This window comes from Podarcis raffonei, chromosome 10, assembly GCF_027172205.1.
Source record: "Podarcis raffonei isolate rPodRaf1 chromosome 10, rPodRaf1.pri, whole genome shotgun sequence".
Classification (NCBI taxonomy): Eukaryota; Metazoa; Chordata; class Lepidosauria; order Squamata; family Lacertidae; genus Podarcis; species Podarcis raffonei.
This window is the reverse complement of record NC_070611.1, coordinates 2,913,208-2,933,928: the sequence shown is the minus strand read 5'-3', so window position 1 is coordinate 2,933,928 and position 20,721 is coordinate 2,913,208. Positions and strand designations below refer to the sequence as shown.

At 44.7% G+C, this 20,721-nt stretch overlaps 1 protein-coding gene across 1 annotated transcript in view; it reads left to right on the top strand.

The window, feature by feature from the left end:
- FAM107B (family with sequence similarity 107 member B) overlaps window positions 1-20,721 on the top strand; it is a 55,071-nt gene that overhangs the window by 19,539 nt on the left and 14,811 nt on the right. The window contains exon 2 of the mRNA XM_053406103.1: window positions 16,702-16,885. Coding sequence (XP_053262078.1) covers window positions 16,758-16,885 — 128 coding nt within the window. The 5' untranslated portion in view covers window positions 16,702-16,757. The remainder of the gene's footprint in view (window positions 1-16,701; window positions 16,886-20,721) is intronic.

Sequence of the window (20,721 nt, the reverse complement as noted above, 5' to 3'; positions counted from 1 at the left end):
TCTTGGTGGAGCATTTCATGATTTTTCTGTCTGTTGTAACAGTTGTAATGCACTGCTCTAGATGCTGTCTGGTTTTTAATTGCATTTTTACAGTCATGCTGCAGACCGCCTGAATGAGCAGAGCAGAGTTTTGGGACCTGAGCTGTAGGCTAACCAAAGTTGGTTAACCAAAGTTGAGACAATACAAAAACATACGGATCACATGTGCCTGTTTCGTACCTGACGTTTTTGTGTTGCTTGGATGTGTGAACCATCACTTTGGGCGTTGCAGCGCGAAACGCCACACTTTTCGGTGGAGTCTGTTAATATGTTCAGTTTATAAGCCAACCATCGAGTGAGTTGTGTCTCTTCCCTTGAGTACTGGCAAGGTCAGCACCTTCAAATGGACCAATCTGCCTTCTGAAAGTTGAGCTCAACACTCCGCTCTGTTCGCAGAGTCTTTCCTGTAGATTTTGGGTTAGTGTAAAAAGGCTGCAAATGGGCACCAGCCTGAGCAAAGGTGACCTCAGTGCCAGGAGGTTTTTCTAAACTGGAAGGAAATTGGTTCTGTTTTTCATCTTGGTTCTGTTTTTCATCTTAAAATGGCCAGAATCGGGAAATGGGTTTTATGTATCCCATCCTGGAATTGTTCACTTGATGAAGGTCTGAAGTCCTTTTAATATAACATTTGGAAGGGGGAGCAATCTAGTAGCTGTTGTGGATGATTAACAATTAAATTATTTCCCTTAAATGATTCCCGAGGAAGACCTAGCGCAAAAACCTTTTGGGGCCATAATGCCTTGGGCTCCGAAGGAGAGCCCTGCTGGACCCGGCCAAAGGCTCCGCTAGGCCAGCCTCCCGTTCTCACAACTCTCCCCTCCTGCGTTCCCCAGCAACTGCGATGCACCAGCTCACGTCTGGACAAAAAGATGCACACAAAAAGACTGCGCACTCATGTTGAGAGGTCCCATGTGCCCTCGGGAGGGAGAAAGGGCTATTTCTGTTTTCCGTGGTATGAGAGTGATATGAGCAGCCACTGCCCAATGCGAAGGTCAGCAGCAAATGTTGGTGTGGTGGTCTTATTTCCTGGTGAGAAAGGGAAGGATTCTCCCATGGAGACATTGGAACCCACAAACCTCCAGGGACATCTGACTGTGGGAACTGTTTAAGCCATCAAAGCTGGAAAAGTTCCAGCCTGTGAAAGCTCTGCCCCGTCATCGGTTGAGCATCTCCCGAGATGGTTCAGAAAGAATTTCCCCATTAGCCTCTGCAGATATTTTACATGTCAGTGGTTCATAAAGGGCTAAAGTAATTAGAAATGCCCCTTGCTGTGTGTTTGTAATCTTTCCCTTACAGATGCTACGGCTACAGAGGATATCAGAAAGCAAATGTGTAATTCAGAGTTTTCTCCATTGAGAATGCTGGAGATTTTAAAGCCATTAAACTTTAAATATACTGTGATCAGAGTATGTACAGTTAAACACAAAAAATAATGGTATTTAATTCATTAGAAAGGTGACAAAATATCCCTAAGTGTGCCTTTTTTCAGATATTTCTTATGAATGATGTGAATGAAATGAAAGGTGTTCTGATGAAGTTAATTTTAGAGAAGAATAAAGTGTTGCTTATTTTGCAAAGTGTCCATAATGTGTCAAATTTTAATAGCCGTAAATGTGTCCTGACACCTTTGTTTCCAGTAGTTCTTTTAGAACACTGGAAACCTCCTCTTAACTTCCAGTTTGCATTGTGCTTCTGCCTGTTTCCAGCTCCTTTCTGGATAATGATGAGACAGTGGGTCGGTTCAGAGGCAGCATTCTGAATCCTCGGAACCGTGGAACTGTGGTTTAAGGAACTGGGACTGTGTCGCAGGCTTGTGCCATTACCCGCCCCCCACTCCCCTTCACTCTTCAATTCAATGGGTTACTTCCTCTTCATTATTACTTGCTTACATCTGTACCAATTGTGGGAGAGACATGCTTGCATCCAGGCCTCAGGCTCGCACAGTGGTTTGGAGAGGGCAAGCACAAACCATAGTTTTCCGGTACAGATCTAAGTAACAAAGAAGAGGAAATTACAGATTAAATTGAAGTGTGGAGGGGAGCAGAGGGGGAGGAATGGCACAAGCCAGCAACCTATCCAAGCCAGTGTGAGCCTGAGGTTTGGATGCAGCAACATCTTTCGCCCAAACAGAGCCCTTTTTCTTTAGTGCTCTTGGGATGCCAGGATTACAACCCTCCCCGCCCCAGTCTGGGACGTGCCCTGCCATGTCCTCTTTGCCCTTCAAACCCTTTTTACTAGAGTGAGGCATGACCAACCCTGTGACTTTAGGTTGGGAAACAGGTTTGCTTCCTCTTAGTCACTTCCGCGATGGGCTGCCTTCACGGGCTTAGTCAGGGTCAGAACAGGATGCAAAGTGTGTGTGTTACAACAACACCTCTCTCCAAAGCGCCTTAGGAAAGTTCCAGGGTGGGCAAAGGAGACAAAGCGCACAAATGCTGCCGTGTTGAAAGCCCCCTGAGGCATTTGCACTGCAGACATGGTGGTTCTGAGCTCACTTAAAAAGCTGAGGAAGTCCTCACCTTGAAGAGAAGTAGAAGTCCCCATTCTGCATCCCACCAACAATATCTAGAGGAGGAGGAGACGGACCCACGACTAGGAGGTGGAACTTAATTCTTGCAAATTTCTTCAGTCTTAAAAATATGTTTTTGGGTGTGAGGAGTTCAAGTGGGCTGTTATTTTTGTGACTGGACAACATTTAGCTTGGTAGTTCTACATTTGATGAAGAAGCACATAAATTTCTTTTGGAAAACACCAAAGATTTTTATTTTTACCTTCTGAAAATGTCAGGTAATGCTAAATAGTAATTGTTGTTGTTGTTGTTGTTGTTGTTGTTGTTGTTAATATATAACCACAAGCACTTGGCAGTCATTTTTAATGATTTCAGTGCAATTTTACACACATTTTACTTACCGTATTTTTTGCACCATAACACTCACTTTTTTCCTCCTAAAAAGTAAGGGGAAATGTCTGTGCGTGTTATGAAGGGAATGCCTACGGGTGGCATGCCTACGGATTTTCCTCCTCTAAAAACTACGTGCGTGTTATGGTCGGGTGCGTGTTATAGAGTGAAAAATACGGTACCTAGCAAAGCTAAATTACAGTATAGTAATTTAGTGCAAATATCTTTTGAATTCTCAGGTCACGTTACAACTTTTTAGCACCTCTCATTTTTGGAAGTTGAAAAATTGAACCCACCCTAATAGTGTGTCTTGAGGACAGTTGTGAAGCACTTATGACAATGCTAATTAATACAGGGTAATTGTTTCACGTTGCTCGCAACTAGTCACACAGTTTTGCCGTGTGACATGTTCCTTGCTCAGGTTTTGAGCCGTCCGTCATGGCTGGTTACTAAAAAAACCCTCCCTCTCTTATGCAGCTTTCCGCTCCCCCAAACCTCCCCTGTCAATCAGCAATCTGTGGCTACTGAGCATGCTCAGTCCTCATTGGGCTATTCTTGGGGTGCACCCTCAATTAGCTTTTTAAAGTTCATGTTTTTTGGTAGATCTGCAAATCTTGGGCCCCTGCCTAGCATGTGGGTGGCTGATGCTGTTTCGGCAACATCAGGACTCCTGAACACCACAAATGCAGGGAGGGATCCTCTGAATCAGGCATAGGCAAACTTGGCCCCCCAGATGTTTTTGGCATACAACTCCCATGATCCCTAGCTAACAGGACCAGTGGTCAGGGATGGTGGGAGTTGTAGTCCCAAAAACATCCGGAGGGCCGAGTTTGCCTATGCCTGCTCTGAATGGTGTTTGCCTGTTCCCCTGATGTGCAAGGAGGTGTATGGCAAAACAATATTTGATTAAACCACCTGCTCTCATTGGGAGAAAAAGTCAAATAGGGCAGCCTAATGCAGAGGGCACCTCACCCAGCAGGGAAGTTATGCAAAGCGCGGCAAGGGAAAGGAAGGCGTTCAGATGTCTAGCACAGGGTGTTTCCTCCCTCACTTGTAACAGCCCTTAAAAAGAGTGTCAGCTGTCAGGGAATTGGTAAGTCTGGGTTTTCTCCTACTGAAACCTTCCTAAACTCAAATGTGGCATTTGTGTGAAATGCTCTTTGCACGGAAATGCACACTTTACAAATGCCACATTTTAACAAATTATGTAAGGTGAGCCAGAATTGTTTATTTTGCTTGCATCGCAGGTGGTGGTGGAGTCAGCCTCGCAGCGGGGGTGGTTCAACTAAGCTGCTTGCCAGGATATTATTACGAAATGGGGTTTTTGTGTATGAAAAATCAGCATCATTTTTGGGTTTCTTTGGGGCTTTTTTGCTTAGTGTGGAAACTTAAATTATCTAAGCAGCCAATGTATGTTGCTAGACTAAAGTTTAACTGAAGCACATTTTTAACCCTATGGGTGCATTTTAAGCTTCATTTTATGTTGCCTTGGGCTTAGTGTGCAATGGGACGGAAAGCAGCTTATTAATGATTATATTAATGTGTTTTGTCTGTGTGTTTCGCAACCATGCTTAGTGCATGAAAGACCTTCTATTGGCTAAGAAGCCAAGGAAGTTGTAAAATAATTGTGGGGAGTTGCAAACCATTGTGGTGGTTGGAACTTAAGAAATGTAGACCATCTGTCAGTTCTACGGAGGCTAAGAAAGGGGAACCTGTTTGTTTTCCGGGAATCTGCTAGAAGGCCAAGCCCTTCCTGATGTGTAGCATTGGAGTAGCAAAACTGAATTCACATGAACAATATGGAAGCCATGTATTTCTCTTGAAGCTCTGGATACCCAGGATGGGACCTGTTTCTGAAGCTGGGCATGTTTAGCCTGGAGAAGAGGAGGTTAAAGGGTGATACGATAGCCATGTTCAAATATATAAAAGGATGTCACATAGAGGAGGGAGAAAGGTTGTTTTCTGCTGCTCCAGAGAAGCGGACACGGAGCAATGGTTCCAAACTACAAGAAAGAAGATTCCACCTAAACATTAGGAAGAACTTCCTGACAGTAAGAGCTGTTCGACAGTGGAATTTGCTGCCAAGGAGTGTGGTGGAGTCTCCTTCTTTGGAGGTCTTTAAGCAGAGGCTTGACAACCATATGTCAGGAGTGCTCTGAAGGTGTTTCCTGCTTGGCAGGGGGTTGGACTCGATGGCCCTTGTGATCTCTTCCAACTCTATGATTCTATGAAGTGGCCAGTTCACAGATGCAGTTCTTGTTTGACTACTCTAAGGACATTGGTAGGGTTTTAGCAAGTGTAGACAGGAAGACGGGGAGTGTGGGGTCTTAGGGGAGGGTTGGAGCCTCTGGTGGGGAACACATCATGCTTATTCTGGGGTAGTTTGTCTACCTTTGGTCCCCACCCTGCACTCAGTTCTCACCTGTGACTCCTGGAAGCTGTCAGCATGTGACAGTGGCCACACTCTGGGAAACAGTTTCAACTGGCCAACTAAACCAAGTGAGGGCAGCCGATAGGTCTCAAACCCTCAGTAAGTTAAGGACTCACTGCATGGGAAGACAGTCTCTGGCAGATTGAGGGGACAAAACCAGTCAAGAAGGCGGTTTCTGTACGTGCTGTAGAGAGAAGTGAGGGGTGGATGGGGCTTGTCTGCCTGTGAAGGCAGCCCATCTAGGAGAAGGAAAACTCTGATCCACTGCCTTGAGGGATATCTTGGGGAGAAGAAGAAAAGGCTCCAGAAGTAAGCCCTGCAGGGATCTGGAGTGGAGTCCATAAGACAGCTGGATGGCACCTTGTGTGCCTCCTTCCAGCAGTTCCTGCAGCCAAGCTGGTGTCAAATGTATTGCTCTGCTTTCCTTTGGACCACATCAGTGAGGCCGAGAGGGGGGTCCTGTTGTCTGGGCTTCCCAGGACTTCCAGACACACTGCCCAGGCTTGTGCCCCAGGGAGGACACTTCAATGCTGCTGAAGCAATGGTTTGACTTCACCCCTTGAGATGCACTCCATTGTCCCTTAAGACAAACAGATGCCAACAACAAAAATACAGGAAGATACATGCTGGGTTTTCTTGCTTGTGTTCCAGTCTGCTCTGTAGGATTCTCAGATTTGACTACCGCTGTTTTGAGAGTAGGGGCTGTTGTCTTCCTGCTTCTCATACCACTTTGGAGCTAACAGCTCAGGTGTGGGTGACATAGGAAGTAGTTTTATGCTGACAAACTATACTGGCCTAGTTCGGGCAAAATATGGCTTACCAAGACTGCCTGACACCTGCAGATTGCACCTACCTTGCTCTACCCAAGGCTTCTTAGCATGGCATGACAGCTAAGTTAAGAATAAACCTTTGCTTCAGATCATAGTTAAGGAAGAGATTCCATTTTCCAGCAATATGATAAGCTAAACCTTGGCTCAGCTGCTACGCTGAGTTAAAAGGCCCAGGGAGGTGGCACATTGCTGTTAAGCCATGCTTTGGAAACTCGGCAAATGTGAAGGTATGGTTTGTTTTTGGCTTGCAAACCATGACTTGTTTGGCCACCCCACCACAGGTGCTTGCCAAGCTGCAAAGGAACAAGACAAGAGCAGCTTTGGAGAAACAAGGCATGACTTTTTTTTCTCGTCTGTTGAGCAAACCATAGTTAAAACAAGCTGCCTTTAGCATTCTGTGTGAATGTAGCCAACAGTTTTATCCTTGAACTATCTAAATGTGTTTCCTCCTATATCAAGTTACTTTTAGACAATTATATTTAAATAAAATACAAATAAAAAGCAAAGGTCCTTCTGAATATCTTGCAACAGCATTTGTAGTTAGCTGTAAGCATTTTGTCAGTTTTGGGTCAAATGGTTTATGAGCTACCAGCCTCTAGGCAAAGTATACATTTCCCTGAGTGCTCTGTCTCTGCTACAAAATGCATGCAGGGCTTAGCAAGCAGCCCACAAATTCTATAATGAAGTAGTACATCCAGCGATTGGCCGTTTCATTTGAAAAAAAATTGAAGGCTATTCATAATAATTAGACTGCAGTAAAACATAAAATAGGGCAGACTGTTTTTTGCTCTGCTTTTTTAAAAGCAAATGTGTATTTATACTTGGCGTTGTATTGGACACAAGTTATTGGAGCATCACGGGCACTGGATTCTTTCTGCTCCCGTACACTGGAGATTATTGCGCTCATGTTTGTTGTGGCTTATTGTTTCAGTTGTGTTCTCTTTTCTGAACTGCTCTGCGGGTCATGTTTGAGTGGAAAAGCAGGAAACAAATATTTTAATAAATATTATTTGTGATCTTTTGCCTACTAGCATATGCGGCTAAGCTTTCCTAAACACAGTTTGCGTTTAACCTAAAGTCAGTAATGCTGGGGACATGCAGACACCCCAGAAGCTCACAGAATCACAGAATCACAGAATCATAGAGTTGGAAGAGACCACAAGGGCCATCGAGTCCAGCCCCCTGCCAAGCAGGAAACACCATCAGAGCACTCCTGACATATGGTTGTCAAGCCTCTGCTTAAAGACCTCCAAAGAAGGAGACTCCACCACACTCCTTGGCAGCAAATTCCACTGTCAAACAGCTCTTACTGTCAGGAAGTTCTTCCTAATGTTTAGGTGGAATCTTCTTTCTTGTAGTTTGGATCCATTGCTCCGTGTCCGCTTCTCTGGAGCAGCAGAAAACAACCTTTCTCCCTCCTCTATGTGACATCCTTTTATATATTTGAACATGGCTATCATATCACCCCTTAACCTCCTCTTCTCCAGGCTAAACATGCCCAGCTCCCTTAGCCGTTCCTCATAAGGCATCGTTTCCAGGCCTTTGACCATTTTGGTTGCCCTCCTCTGGACACGTTCCAGTTTGTCAATGTCCTTCTTGAACTGTGGTGCCCAGAACTGGACACAGTACTCCAGGTGAGGTCTGACCAGAGCAGAATACAGTGGCACTATTACTTCCCTTGATCTAGATGCTATACTCCTATTGATGCAGCCCAGAATTGCATTGGCTTTTTTAGCTGCCGCGTCACACTGCTGGCTCATGTCAAGTTTGTGGTCAACCAAGACTCCTAGATCCTTTTCACATGCTCCTTAGTGGCTTTCAGGAATTTTGGTTTGGAGAGAGGTGAGTGGAGATCAAGGGAGGTTTAGTGAGAGTGCTTAGAATTTACCTTGCCTATCACAACCCCCAGTATCCTTTGGGAATATTGACAGTTATAAACTAGGGTTAAGATGGTACAAGGTCAGAGTATTCACTCGAGTCTCATGCACCATCAAATCTAATGCGCACCTCAATTTTCAGAACCTTGAAACAAAAAAAACAAAAAAGCATTTGTTGGCAAATGTAAATGTGCCATCAATTCTAATGTGCACCTAAATTTTCGCAACATAATTTGGCCAAAAAAGGTGAGCATTAGATTTGAGTAAATTTGGTATACAGCTGTACCTTGGTTTGCAAACGCCTTGCGACTCGGAACATTTCAGCTCCCTAACACCGCAAACCCGGAAGTGAGTGTTCTGGTTTGCGAATGTTCTTTGGAACCCCAACGTCCGACACAGCTGGCGCGGCTTCTGATTGAGTGCAGGAAGCTCCTGCAGCCAATTGGAAGCCGTGCCTTGGTTTCCGAATGTTTTTGAAAGTCAAATGGACTTCTGGAACGGATTCCATTTGAGTGTATACATATCCAAGTCTGACAGACAAGAAGCTAGAAGAAATGCCTATCTTTCTCCGCATTTAATGTCTTCATTAAATAGGAAACCATTCAATATATAAAATAGACTGTGTTGTTAAAGACTTTACACCTCACAGGGTCATCTTTTTGGTATGGTTAAAAGGTAAAGATACCCCTGCCCGTACGGGCCAGTCATGTCCGACTCTGGGGTTGTGCGCCCATCTCACTTAAGAGGCCGGGGGCCAGCGCTGTCCGAAGACACTTCCGGGTCACGTGGCCAGCGTGACGAAGCTGCTCTGGCGACCCGGCACCAGCGCAGCACACGGAAACGGCGTTTACCTTCCCGCTATAAAGCAGTACCTATTTATCTACTTGCACTTAGGGGTGCTTTCAAACTGCTAGGTGGGCAGGAGCTGGGACTGAAAGACGGGAGCTCACCCCGCCGTGGGGATTCGAACCGCCGACCATACGATCGGCAAGTCCTAGGCACTGAGGTTTTACCCACAGCGCCACCCGCGTCCCTTGGTATGGTTAGGGTATTCCAAATGTACCTGAAATGGAGCCATCCGTTTTCTCTCCTGTTTGGGTGAGCCAGACTTAGAGCTGGGAAGTGATAGGAAGTGACTTGTGATGCTATAAGCACTGGCCAATCAGTGCTGGGAGATACAGAGTCCTTCTGAACAGTGTTTAAGGGCTGTTTGAACAGATTGCATGAGTCAACAAAAGTTGTAACCAGCTTAGGGGGAAAAGGGTTTTTAACACCCCCCCCCAGCACAATTATAAATCTTGTTCTCTCGCAGCACAGTGGTCCACATAGTCTGCCCAGCTTTTACGAATGAGCAGCAGACAATAGGATAGGAAGGCTGTACCAGCCTGTATCCACAGCCTTCCCACTCGGAAGTTGGGAATCCTGGATAATAGACGTTTAAAGCACTCACACAATGCAGACGCATTAAAGACTTCATATTAATTCAAACTGCTGTCCTCTATGTATATTAACAGCAGAAATGTTACAAATATGGTATGAAATGGAGAGATTCCATACACCCTGCAGCTGCACTGCCAGCCCAAATTTGCAGTTGAAAAGCTAGGTGTGCATGCCGGTGAGATCCGCACCCTGCTCCATCCATTGCTCAGGCTGCCGCTGGCTCCCCTCTAGACCAAGGCAGACCAAGCACCCTGCATCTGGGGGGCACAGAGGAGGCTGTGCTACTTCCTCCTTTTCTTCTTCGCAATGGGCACACCTGGCCCCCCTCTAGTCTGCTGCATGTTGCACTGGGACGGGGGGGGGGACGAGAGTGGCCACCTCTCTCTGGAGAAGTAGGTGAAGGAGGGGGGCAGCCCCCACCCTCTGTCTGCGCTGGGGGGGGGCTTAACTTTCTCAAGTGAGGTCAATGGAGGGGAGGAAGGGCAAGTCTGCCTACTTGTTTTGACTCTGGGCTTGCAGGGATAGAAGGAAACTGGATTTCATAAACGGGAGCAAGAATTCCTTGAAGTTCGCATTTGGTCAGATCCAGGTAAAATGGTAACCATGTTTGGGTGGGTGTGTTTCTTTTTCCGTGTTTAAATGCATTTTCTGCTTCAGTTACCACTGGGTGACACTGTTTGACTAGATACTTCTGGCTTCCAAAAAGCTTTGTATTTTTTCTTTAAAGATGCTGTTGTGCCATAGCCTGATAACTTAACCCATACTAGTTCTAATCTTAAAAGTACCCAGAATAATTCCATGGATGCATTATGGAACATCTTTACAGTGGTAAAATTCTGAAGTAAACAAGCTACAAGAGAGAGAGCGAGCACATTCTCTACAGATGTAATGTTCATCTGCATGTTAATGAATTTCTGATTAATTTTTGGGAACAGGAGACTATCATTTGGAGATGCGTAATGCTGTTTGTGTTTCCTTCCTCTTCCAGTCCTCCTGTTATGCATGGTTTCAAGTTTCATAAGCGGTGTTGACGGTGCTTGCCGCATGGCTATTTACTTAGGGATGCATTTTTATAATCGCTCATATTTTTTAGAAAGAACTGTTATCATACTGTAGTTAATTTAGGATCTTGGGTCCAGGGCTTGATCCCAGTTATGTGGACCCTGAATAAGAGGTTCAGTTTCAACCCCAATCCCAGCAAGACCTCTTCCTCTTTGGTTTATTGTTTTTCTAGGCTGTATTTCATTCAGTTGAATCCCAAAGCAATACAATAAATAACAATAACAGAGAGCCAGTGTGGTGTAGTGGTTAAGAGCGGTAGTCTCGTAATCTGGGGAACCGGGTTCGCGTCTCCGCTCCTCCACCTGCAGCTGCTGGGTGACCTTGGGCCAGTCACACTTCTCTGAAGCTTCTCAGCCCCCCTCACCTCACAGAGTGTTTGTGGTGGGGGAGGAAGGGAAAGGAGATTGTTAGCCGCTTTGAGACTCCTGAAGGGGAGTGATAAAGCGGGATATCAAATCCAAACTCCTCCTCTTCTTCTCTAACAGCATAAACCAGAACAGAACATCACAAATGCAGCATAGATCATATGAAATAATTAACAAATCATCAATAAAACAATCACAATTGATATAGCACTCTTTCAGCCATGGCCTTCCTCACTTAACTCAAGATTGCTAACTGACCCCCAAGTCCCCAGCCTCTTTTGCCTTTAGCTACAGACCATTTGCAGCAACGAGCTGGGGAGCAATTCACTCTTCACAAAACTTAACACAGTTAAAATTGCTTCCCCTCTAACGCTGCCTCTTGAATCTTTTATGTTTTGACTCTTCTTTAAACAAGCATGACTTTACTGGCCTTGTAAGAGCAAAGCAGTCTGTACATGCTCAGAGGCACAGTTTGCTCTGACTCCAAGTGAACTGTCAGGTGACCAGAGCAAGAGGCAGAAGAATGAGATGGCTAAGTGAGTTGAGTGGGCAAGCATAGGGAGGTGAGAGGTTTGTGGCCTCCGCTCACCTCTTTGCCTGGAAAAGTTGACACAGAAATAAATTTTAAATAAGCTTCATTGTTTAGACCAGCCTTCTTCCCCAACCTGGTGGGGAGCTGCAGTCGAAAACATCTCAAGGGCACCAGATTGGGGAACCTGGCTTAGAAGGCCTTTAGGGAAGGTCTGTGAAAGACACCTCATTGCTTTCCCTGAGGATTTCTCACTCAGCTACCCCTGAGAAATTTGAGCTATCTCAGCTTGAACTGTGGTTGAGCTTTCTTTGTGATGGACCCACCTGTCTCTTTGGCCTCAGCCTGAGCAGAGCAGCTTGCAAGGGGGAAAATTGGGGAATCCCAAGCAATTTATTCTTATCTGTTAGCTTCTGCACAAGTAAAGGTCCTGCAGTGAATGTTGGAGGAGGAAAACTGACTCCCCATTGAAATGCTGCAGTTAAGTGGAAAACACAGCACCCGAGTCTCTCACAGCCCATGTCTCAAAACTAGTCAGTGAGCTTCTCTAACATATATGGTCCTGAGAAGCTTTTGCAGAATTCTTTGAGGTAGCTTCTCTTTTATATTTCCCAGTGATGTGCACCTTGTGGGAAATTTTCCTATGCAAATTAAGGTAATTTGAATTAAAGATTGAGTTATCATTGGGGAAAGTTATGATGGTCTAGAAGAGTGATCTAATTTGGCAGGTTTATTTTACACAGGAAACTGAATTGTACAGAGTCCCTCCCTGGAGATGCCAGCCGTGGAACCTTGCAAAGCAGTGGAACCATTCTTCCGCTGAGCTGCAGCCCTTCCCCTGACTTTTAGCAAAGCTGAAAACTGGGAAGTTGCTGTGTTTGCCTAATACTGTATTTGCAATGGGCACCCATTCATTGTTACTAACAAAGTTATGAAATGGATTTTTTTTCACAGAAAAATAAAGCGTGGGAAAACATTTCACCCATATCATTGGTCTTTCCCAGCAAAGGATTTGCAGGATTTTAAATCTTTTACATGGGGTGATTAGTGCATTTGTTGCTTTATTACCTGAGACCCACTGAAGAAATATATTTCTAAGTAAGAAGACAGGTGCAACCAAGAGACTCCCCCGCCAACTAGATGAGCTCCCTCTGCCTTCGCAGCCTGTATGAATTAAGCTCGGGGCTTCCCAGCCTGCACGGCCGTAGCTAATGACTCCATCAACTGCTGGAGTAACTCTTGCCACGTTTCCGGGATCTGACAGGGCACCCAACTGACCAGGCTTGCCACCAGTCACATTCCAGGATAATCCTCTGGTTTTATATTTCGGGCATGGCTGGCCTAATTGCATGTCTCTTGCCAAGCTCGTAAAGTTCACCTTAGTTTCCCCCATTAATTCTACACGGAGTTGAGTGGATTTGTGAGAAAAGCCTCCTGCTGTAGACAAGGAAAGGTAAACAGTAATTAACAGCAAATGTTTGTGCAGGGACTGGGCGATTTAAAAGAACTACAACAGGCTGGTGCAGCCCAGTGCCTTGCGGACTCAATGGAAACCTCTGTTGCTTGACTTGTGGCATTGCTACGGCACAGCCTAACAATCCAGCACATGCAACAAAGGGCGTTTTAATGGGCGCATGATCAGTTACTCCTGCACATGGCCCCTTGTCCCTCTGGCGATTAGCTTACTCCCTATACAATTGGTAGATAGGAGTGCATGAGGTTTACAAAGTGCAAGAAGGAATTTCTGATGTTGGGAAAAGGAAAAGCATCAATGAGGCTAAAGTGACTTAGACATCTTTGCATGCTCACAGTATAAATAATTGTATCTCTACCATGAGAGAGAGAGAGAGAGAGAGAGAGAACGCGCTGTGTGGGAGCTCACTTGTCGTTGCTTCAGATTCTTTTATCAAAAGTATGGAAAGAGAATGTAAATTATTTGCATGTTCTCTGCTTCTGGTTCTGTGCATTCTCTGTCTTGGTGTTTGTTGCTTTGGAGTGTTCACAATTCTGCCTTATCTTTTAAACCTTATGGCGACCCTGTAAAGTGGGTTAGGGAGAGGTTCTCGGATGTGGTAAGATCCAGCCTCCCCGAGATCTCTTCTCCCTCCACAAATCAGATGTCTTAATTTGTAGCTCAGTCTCTTAGCCAGTGGCTATAGGTCTGCATAGGGGAGAAGCATTTATGTCACAATTTTCTTTATTTGCCGTATTTGTCCTATTGACAAGCCGCCTTAAGCAGAACGGAGGGAGACAGCCAATAAAGCCAATGCCTTTGGCTCAATAGAAATCCTCTTGCGCAATGGGGCAGATTTTTTTTGGGGGGGGTGTGTGCATGGAAGAAGTGCAGCAGGAGAGGAATCCTTGTTGCATGAGTGGAGGCCCTCTTAGGATTACATTGGATCTCACCCAGAATCTCCTAAAATGTTACAGACCTTTGCATTGGGTTCTGCAAGCTCTTTAACATGAAACGAGGCATATTTCTAGCTTAATAATTAAACTGGGCTGATGGTTCTCTGATATTTACATTCCTTAAATAGCCAAAAGTGAAACCACACCCTGCTGTCTTGGCTTAACTGTGGCTGTAGTTTTTCTGCTTTGGTGAGTTACTATGAATTGTGTTATTTTATGGTGAAATGTCTGAAACACTAAACTTCCCAGTACACATAACTGAGAGTCAGGAGTGGTGCTAGTTCTTTTAAAAACTTCTTTAGCTTGTCTCTGAGAGACTCTTGTACTGTAAAATGTTTACCTTTTGAAATGAGTCCCACATGCTTATTACAACAACAAAAAATTTCAAGTAATGGACAGAATTCAAAAAGCATAGAATTAAGGGAGTTGGCATATCATGGGGCGACTAAGTACAGTGGTACCTCGGGTTAAGAACTTAATTCGTTCTGGAGGTCCGTTCTTAACCTGAAACTGTTCTTAACCTGAAGCACCACTTTAGCTAATGGGGCCTCCTGCTGCCGCTGTGCCGCTGGAGCACGATTTCTGTTCTCATCCTGAAGCAAAGTTCTTAACCCGAGGTACTATTTCTGGGTTAGCGGAGACCGTAACCTGAAGCATCTGTAACCCGAAGTACCACTGTATTTTTTCCAAATTTCAAAGCTGCACCTCTGGGATGTTTTGGAGTAAAGTGTTTGCACTATTTGGTACTACTTTTACTCAGAGGAAGTGAGGGCTGACTTGTTAAACTCCAGAGGACTCAAAAAGATAATTGAAGACTCATGCTTCTTCAAAGGCTACAAGATGACATCTGGCTAAGTTCTACTCTGGGGTAGACCCATAGAAATATTATCCTTGGGAACCGTGTGGTAAAATAAAAGTGGAAAATAAAAGAAGCTATGTCTCTATTTCCTGGTTGTTTTTGATTGTTGGGGCCTTTAATTGTTTCTGTCTGCAGGAGCTGATGCTGTTTGCAGCTCCCCCCAGGCGTCTAGTCGGCCACTGTGAGAACAGGATGCCGGACTAGACGGGCCCCTGGCCTGATCCCAAAGGGATGTTCTTCTGAATCAGCTTATTTATTCTCTGTTCACTTAGTCTGTTCATATAGTTCCCTTTGTTCCAAAGCACACAAGGCTGCTTATACTTCATAACATTGGTTTGCAGTCTGAGGGAGCAAAAGGTACAAAAGGAACTATGCAACTTGTTTTGGGATGTTTATAACTTGAAGTACGGTAAAAGAGCCTAGGAACCCATGATGCTCCCTTATAGCGAATCAGATTATTGGGCTATCTAGCAAAATAGTGTCTCTGGTGACTCTAGCAGTAGCTCTCCAAAGTCTTGGGGGCCACTTTTCCGCTCTTGTTGGCTGAGATTCTTTTAACGGGATGTGCCAGGGATTCAGTCAGGCACCTTCCCCTGCGACGGCTGTGTTTTGCTGCTCGCAATGGCATGAACTCCTCTGAATGCTTGCAATGTCTGAAGTTGATCCAACTCCTGCATAGGATGGAGTCCTGAATAGTAAAATGTGCTCCATTTTATTTTATTAATGTTTTTTTCATGGTGTTTTGGTCAGAAGCATTTTAGGAAAGATGTTGATTCTATTTCAAGAGAGAGCCTATGTAGGAAATGTAAAAACATTGCTTTGAGATTATATTAGTATATACGCAAGCTAAAATAAAATTATTATTTATTAAATTTGTATGCCACCCTTCATCTGAAGATCCCAGGGTGGTTCACAGCATAAAAGTACAAGATAAAAACACAAACTACATAATAAAAACAGGAACAAAAAAAAACACCAATAACGCCCCCCCCCAACACATTTCAAAGGGTGTAGGATGTTAATCAGCCCAAGGCCTGGTTGAAGAGCAACGTTTTCGCTCGGCACCTAAAAATATATATAATGGAGGCACCAGGTGAACCTCCCTAGAGAGATCCTTCCACAAACGGGGAGCCACTACAGAAAAGGTGCATTCTCATGTTGTCACCTTCTGGACCTCACCTGGAGGAGGCACACAAAGAAGGGCCTCAGATGAGCATCACAGGGGCCAGGTTGGTTCATATGGAGATAATAATGGCGTAAGGGCCCTTTGTTCTCCGGGTTTGCAGAGTTGTACCTCGGGGTTGACCGGGTTGGCCCCCACCAAGGGCACAGGCTGGGTGTGTGAGCAAAAATTGCAAAGAAGGACAGAGCTGGCAATTGCCATGGGCCCAAGAGATGGGGCGGCAGCGGCTGATGCAGCTCCTTGCCAAGGGTGCAAGGTGGCCAAGGGACGCCTCTCAAGGTTTGCAAGGGATAGAGGTGCACATACGGCAGCCACGTACTTCATTCAGTGATAGACAGCCTCTGCTCTGTCATCTCCCCTCTCTGCCCCCAAATGAGCCAAATGGCTTGGGGTCTCCTACTTGCCTCACGCTGTAAATACCCCCAGGCCTCTGAAAGCAATACGGGGTTTTGGAAGAAGCTTATAGGAAACATAAACAGTTCCTGTGGTGGCATACCCACCCAGTGCCCAGGGCTCAGGATTGCTGCGAAGTCCATAGCATTTTCTGTGGGGAAGCGGCTTCTCCCCAGGCTCCGTGGTCCTGAGGAAGATTTCCAAGGGAAAGTCCTCAGCATAATCCTCTGCCTCTTGTTCCCTATTGAATAAATTAATCCTTTTAAAAGCTCAACTAGTTAATAGGTCAGGTGGCAGCCCTACCCATATGAGAGGATATTTGATTCACGTTTTCTTGTTGCTAAATAAAATGGATTGAGCCAAGGATGTTTTCTGTGCCTTACAGATAACTCAAGTGAGGATTCTGAATCCAGAGAGCCTTCTCTCATTCCCAGAAATATAATGGCTGAACCAGATTACATAGATGAAGACAATCCTGAGCTAATTAGACCCCAGAAACTAATTAATCCTGTGAAATCATCCCGGAATCATCAAGATCTTCATAGAGAGCTCCGCATGAATCAGAAAAGGTAAGAAATAAGGTGGTAAATTCTGTAGCTAACAGAACTTTAATTTCCAGTCACGAATGAACAGGCACCTTAATCCTGGAAATTAGCAACTGTCCTGTGCCCTTTCAGCTAATTCTTAATTTGAACTACAACTGCCGTTGGGGGCACAGTATATTCAGGCTTCTTCCTTCAATACAGACCTATGCATGTTTGTGGCTGCACAAAGGAGTTGTATTGGGGAGGGGAGCATGAACCTGAGTGAGGCCCGCTCTCAATCTCCCCACGGCTCATCTTTGGGGTCAACTATTGGTTTGGCAGGCATGTTAGTTGAGTATGTGTGTGTACCCTACTATTTCATAGAAAAATACCAAAGCGGCTTACAATAAGACATAAAACCATGCAATAAACTGTACAAAACTTAACATTTAACATACAGTTATGTGCACTCCACTTCCCTAAGCCGTGAGAAGTGCCAGGTGGCACGACATACCCAAATTTGGGTTCCTTCGTAAGGAGGAAACATAAGCTACTTGACATAAGCACAGGTTGCATGCAGCACCACAGCTACAGCTCCACGGCATCATTAAAATCCTGTCGCCACCCGTGAGGCAGTTCCATCACTCTCACTTCCTCACCTTGACTGTGCCGACAATCTCTTGGTCCCCTTTGCTTGGGAGAGTTCCCTATCTGAACATTTCAAAGTGGCCCAGTATGATGGAGCATCTCCTTGGCACTTCAGCTCCCTCGGACAGACATGGGCGGAGGATCCTGGGCAATCGCCACTCCTCTTGTCTAAGCCAGAGATGGCCTTAAGGCAAACCTATGGCATTTGTCCTCTTCGCTGATAGCAAAGTTCAGAACACTGCACATTTTGCTGCATCTTTGAACGTGCCCTGGAATACGGGTCCAAGTAGGCCTGCAACTTACACAGGGATCACGTTCCATGGATCACACCTAAAGCCAAAATTGCACACAGTCAGAACCCATTCAGTTCCATGGTGGGTGGGTTTACCAAAGTCATTTCCCCCAGAACCGCACCCCCTTTTAATTTTTGAAAACTTTTTGCCACACACACATAAAGCTGAATTCGCACAAGCTAAGTGTGTGCAAGTTGTGGGCTTTCTGAATATCTCACGCAGTCAGGGAGTCATTCTTTGGAAAAATAGGAGAGACTTCTTTGGCATAAATCATACAGTGGTGCCCCGCAAGACGAATGCCTCGCAAGACGGAAAACTCGCTAGACGAAAGGGTTTTCCGTTTTTTGAGCTGCTTCGCAAGACGAATTTCCTATGGGCTTGCTTCGCAAGACGAAAACGTCTTGCAAGTTTGTTTCCTTTTTCTTAACACCGTTAATACAGTTGCAACTTGACTTCGAGGAGCAACTCATAGAACGCAGTGTACATAGTAGCCTTTTTTGAGGTTTTTAAAGACTTTGGTGATTTTTGAAGCTTTCCCAAAACTTCGTTTGCAGCCATTTGGTAAGTTAAGCTTTTAAAACCTTTTTGGGGGGTTTTGTATTTTGGGTTGGGGTTTGGAATTCAAGGACTTGGTGTTGGGGAGGGGTTTGCAAGAATCTGGAAGCTTGTGTGTTTTTTTCTGCATTTTAATGATTTTTTGTGACCATTGGGGCACTCTGCTGTTTTTTTAAAAAAATTCTGGATTTGAATTTCTGTGTGCTGGGTGGCTGGGGGAACAGTTGGGAAGGGGTTTGCAAGAATCTGGAAGCTTGTGTTTTTTTCCTGTATTTTTATGATTTTCTGTGACCATTAGGCCACTCTGCTGTTTTTTTAAAAAAATTCTGGGTTTGAATTTTGAAATGCTCTTTACAGTATGTGTGACTTTAAAGAGCACTTAATAAACTCTTGTTGTACCAAATTTGGCTTTGTTTGGACTTTTTTTGACCATAGGAACGCATTAATTGATTTTCAATGCATTCCTATGGGATTTCGTGCTTCGCAAGACGAAAAATTCGCTAGACGAAAAAATTCGCGGAACGAATTAATTTCGTCTTGCGAGGCACCACTGTACTGTATTTATAGCATTAATCTAAAAAGAGCTATGAGAGTATTTTCAAGGGAAGAAGTTTGGTCCAATGTGCAGTAGGAGCAGTAACTCTCAACCCCCCTTAATCAAAGAAGCATATTGCAGAGTAGATGAAATGAGACAAATCCATGAAGTTCTATGTTGTCTGATTCTTCCTTTTATGTCTTTATAACTTAGTTTCATGGGGTGTACAGTGACCTTACCTCCAAGTTAAGCTTCTTTAATAAAGTTTACTTCTGTAGCATCCATACTTGTCAGGCTGTTGACCGTTCATGAAACTGATATTCTTCTAAACTTCATCTCAGTTGTCGCATGGTGAGAAAATCAATAGCAAGACCTTTGAAATTCTGTTCAGTCTGCAGAAAGTGTATGCTTATTATAGAGAGCCTCAACATTTTGCTTGTGGAAATTGATAGGACTTGGTTTGGTAGGACTATTTAAAACAGGAAACGAAAAGAGTGTTTTTCTTTTTGAACAGTTGTTGTTGTTTAGTCATTTAGTCGTGTCTGACTCTTTGTGACACCCATGGACCAGAGCACGCCAGGCCCTCCTGTCTTCCACTGCCTCCCGCAGTTTGGTCAGACTCATGTTTGTAGCTTCCAGAACACCGTCCCACCATCTCATCCTCTGTCGTCCACTTCTCCTTGTGCCCTCCAACTTTCCCAACATCAGGGTCTTTTCCAGGGAGTCTTCTCTTCTCATGAGGTGGCCAAAGTATTGGAGCCTCAGCTTCACGATCTGTCCTTCCAGTGAGCACTCAGGGCTGGTTTCCTTCAGATAGGCTTGATCTTCTTGCAGTCCATGGGACTCTCAAGAGTCTCCTCCAGCACCATAATTCAAAAGCATCAATTCTTTGGCGATCAGCCTTCTTTATGGTCCAGCTCTCACTTCCATACATCACTACTGGGAAAACCATAGCTTTAACTATACGGACCTTTGTTGGCAAGGTGATGTCTCTGCTTTTTAAGATGCTGTCTAGGTTTGTCATCGCTTTTCTCCCAAGAAGCAGGCATCTTTTAATTTCGTGGCTGCTGTCACCATCTGCAGTGATCATGGAACTCAAGAAAGTAAAATCTCTCACTGCCTCCATTTCTTCCCCTTCTATTTGCCAGGAGGTGATGGGACCAGTGATCACGATCTTAGTTTTTTTGATGTTGAGCTTCAGACCATATTTTGCGCTCTCCTCTTTCACCTTCATTAAAAGGTTCTTTAATTCCTCCTCACTTTCTGCCATCAAGGTTGTGTCATCTGCATATCTGAGGTGGTTGATACTTCTTCCGGCAATCTTAATTCCGGTTTGGGATTCATCCAGTCCAGCCTTTCACATGATGAATTCTGCATATAAGTTAAATAAGCAGGGAGACAATATACAGCCTTGTCGTACTCCTTTCCCAATTTTGAACCAATCAGTTATTCCATATCCAGTTCTAACTAGCTTCTTGTCCCATAGAGATTTCTCAGGAGACAGATGAGGTGATCAGGCACTCCCATTTCTTTAAGAACTTGCCATAGTTTGCTGTGGTCGACACAGTCAAATTTGAATTTTGAACAATGTGTTTTGAAGAGTTAGCCAAAGGCAAACGGTTGTTTGCTGGAAAAGGACAATGACTGTATTTTTCAACATTCTGTATCAAATCTGATTTAGTCTTGTAATCTTCCATCCTGCAGTTCAGAATGAAGATGGCAGTCTTCTGGTGTCCATCTGCCTGTTCCAAAATGTCAAGTTAAAAGAAATCTTTCCCTGATCAGAACTGTCCCCCCACCATGAGGGCCCCCCAAATGGCAAGGCGGCCCTTTCCCCCATCTCCTTACCT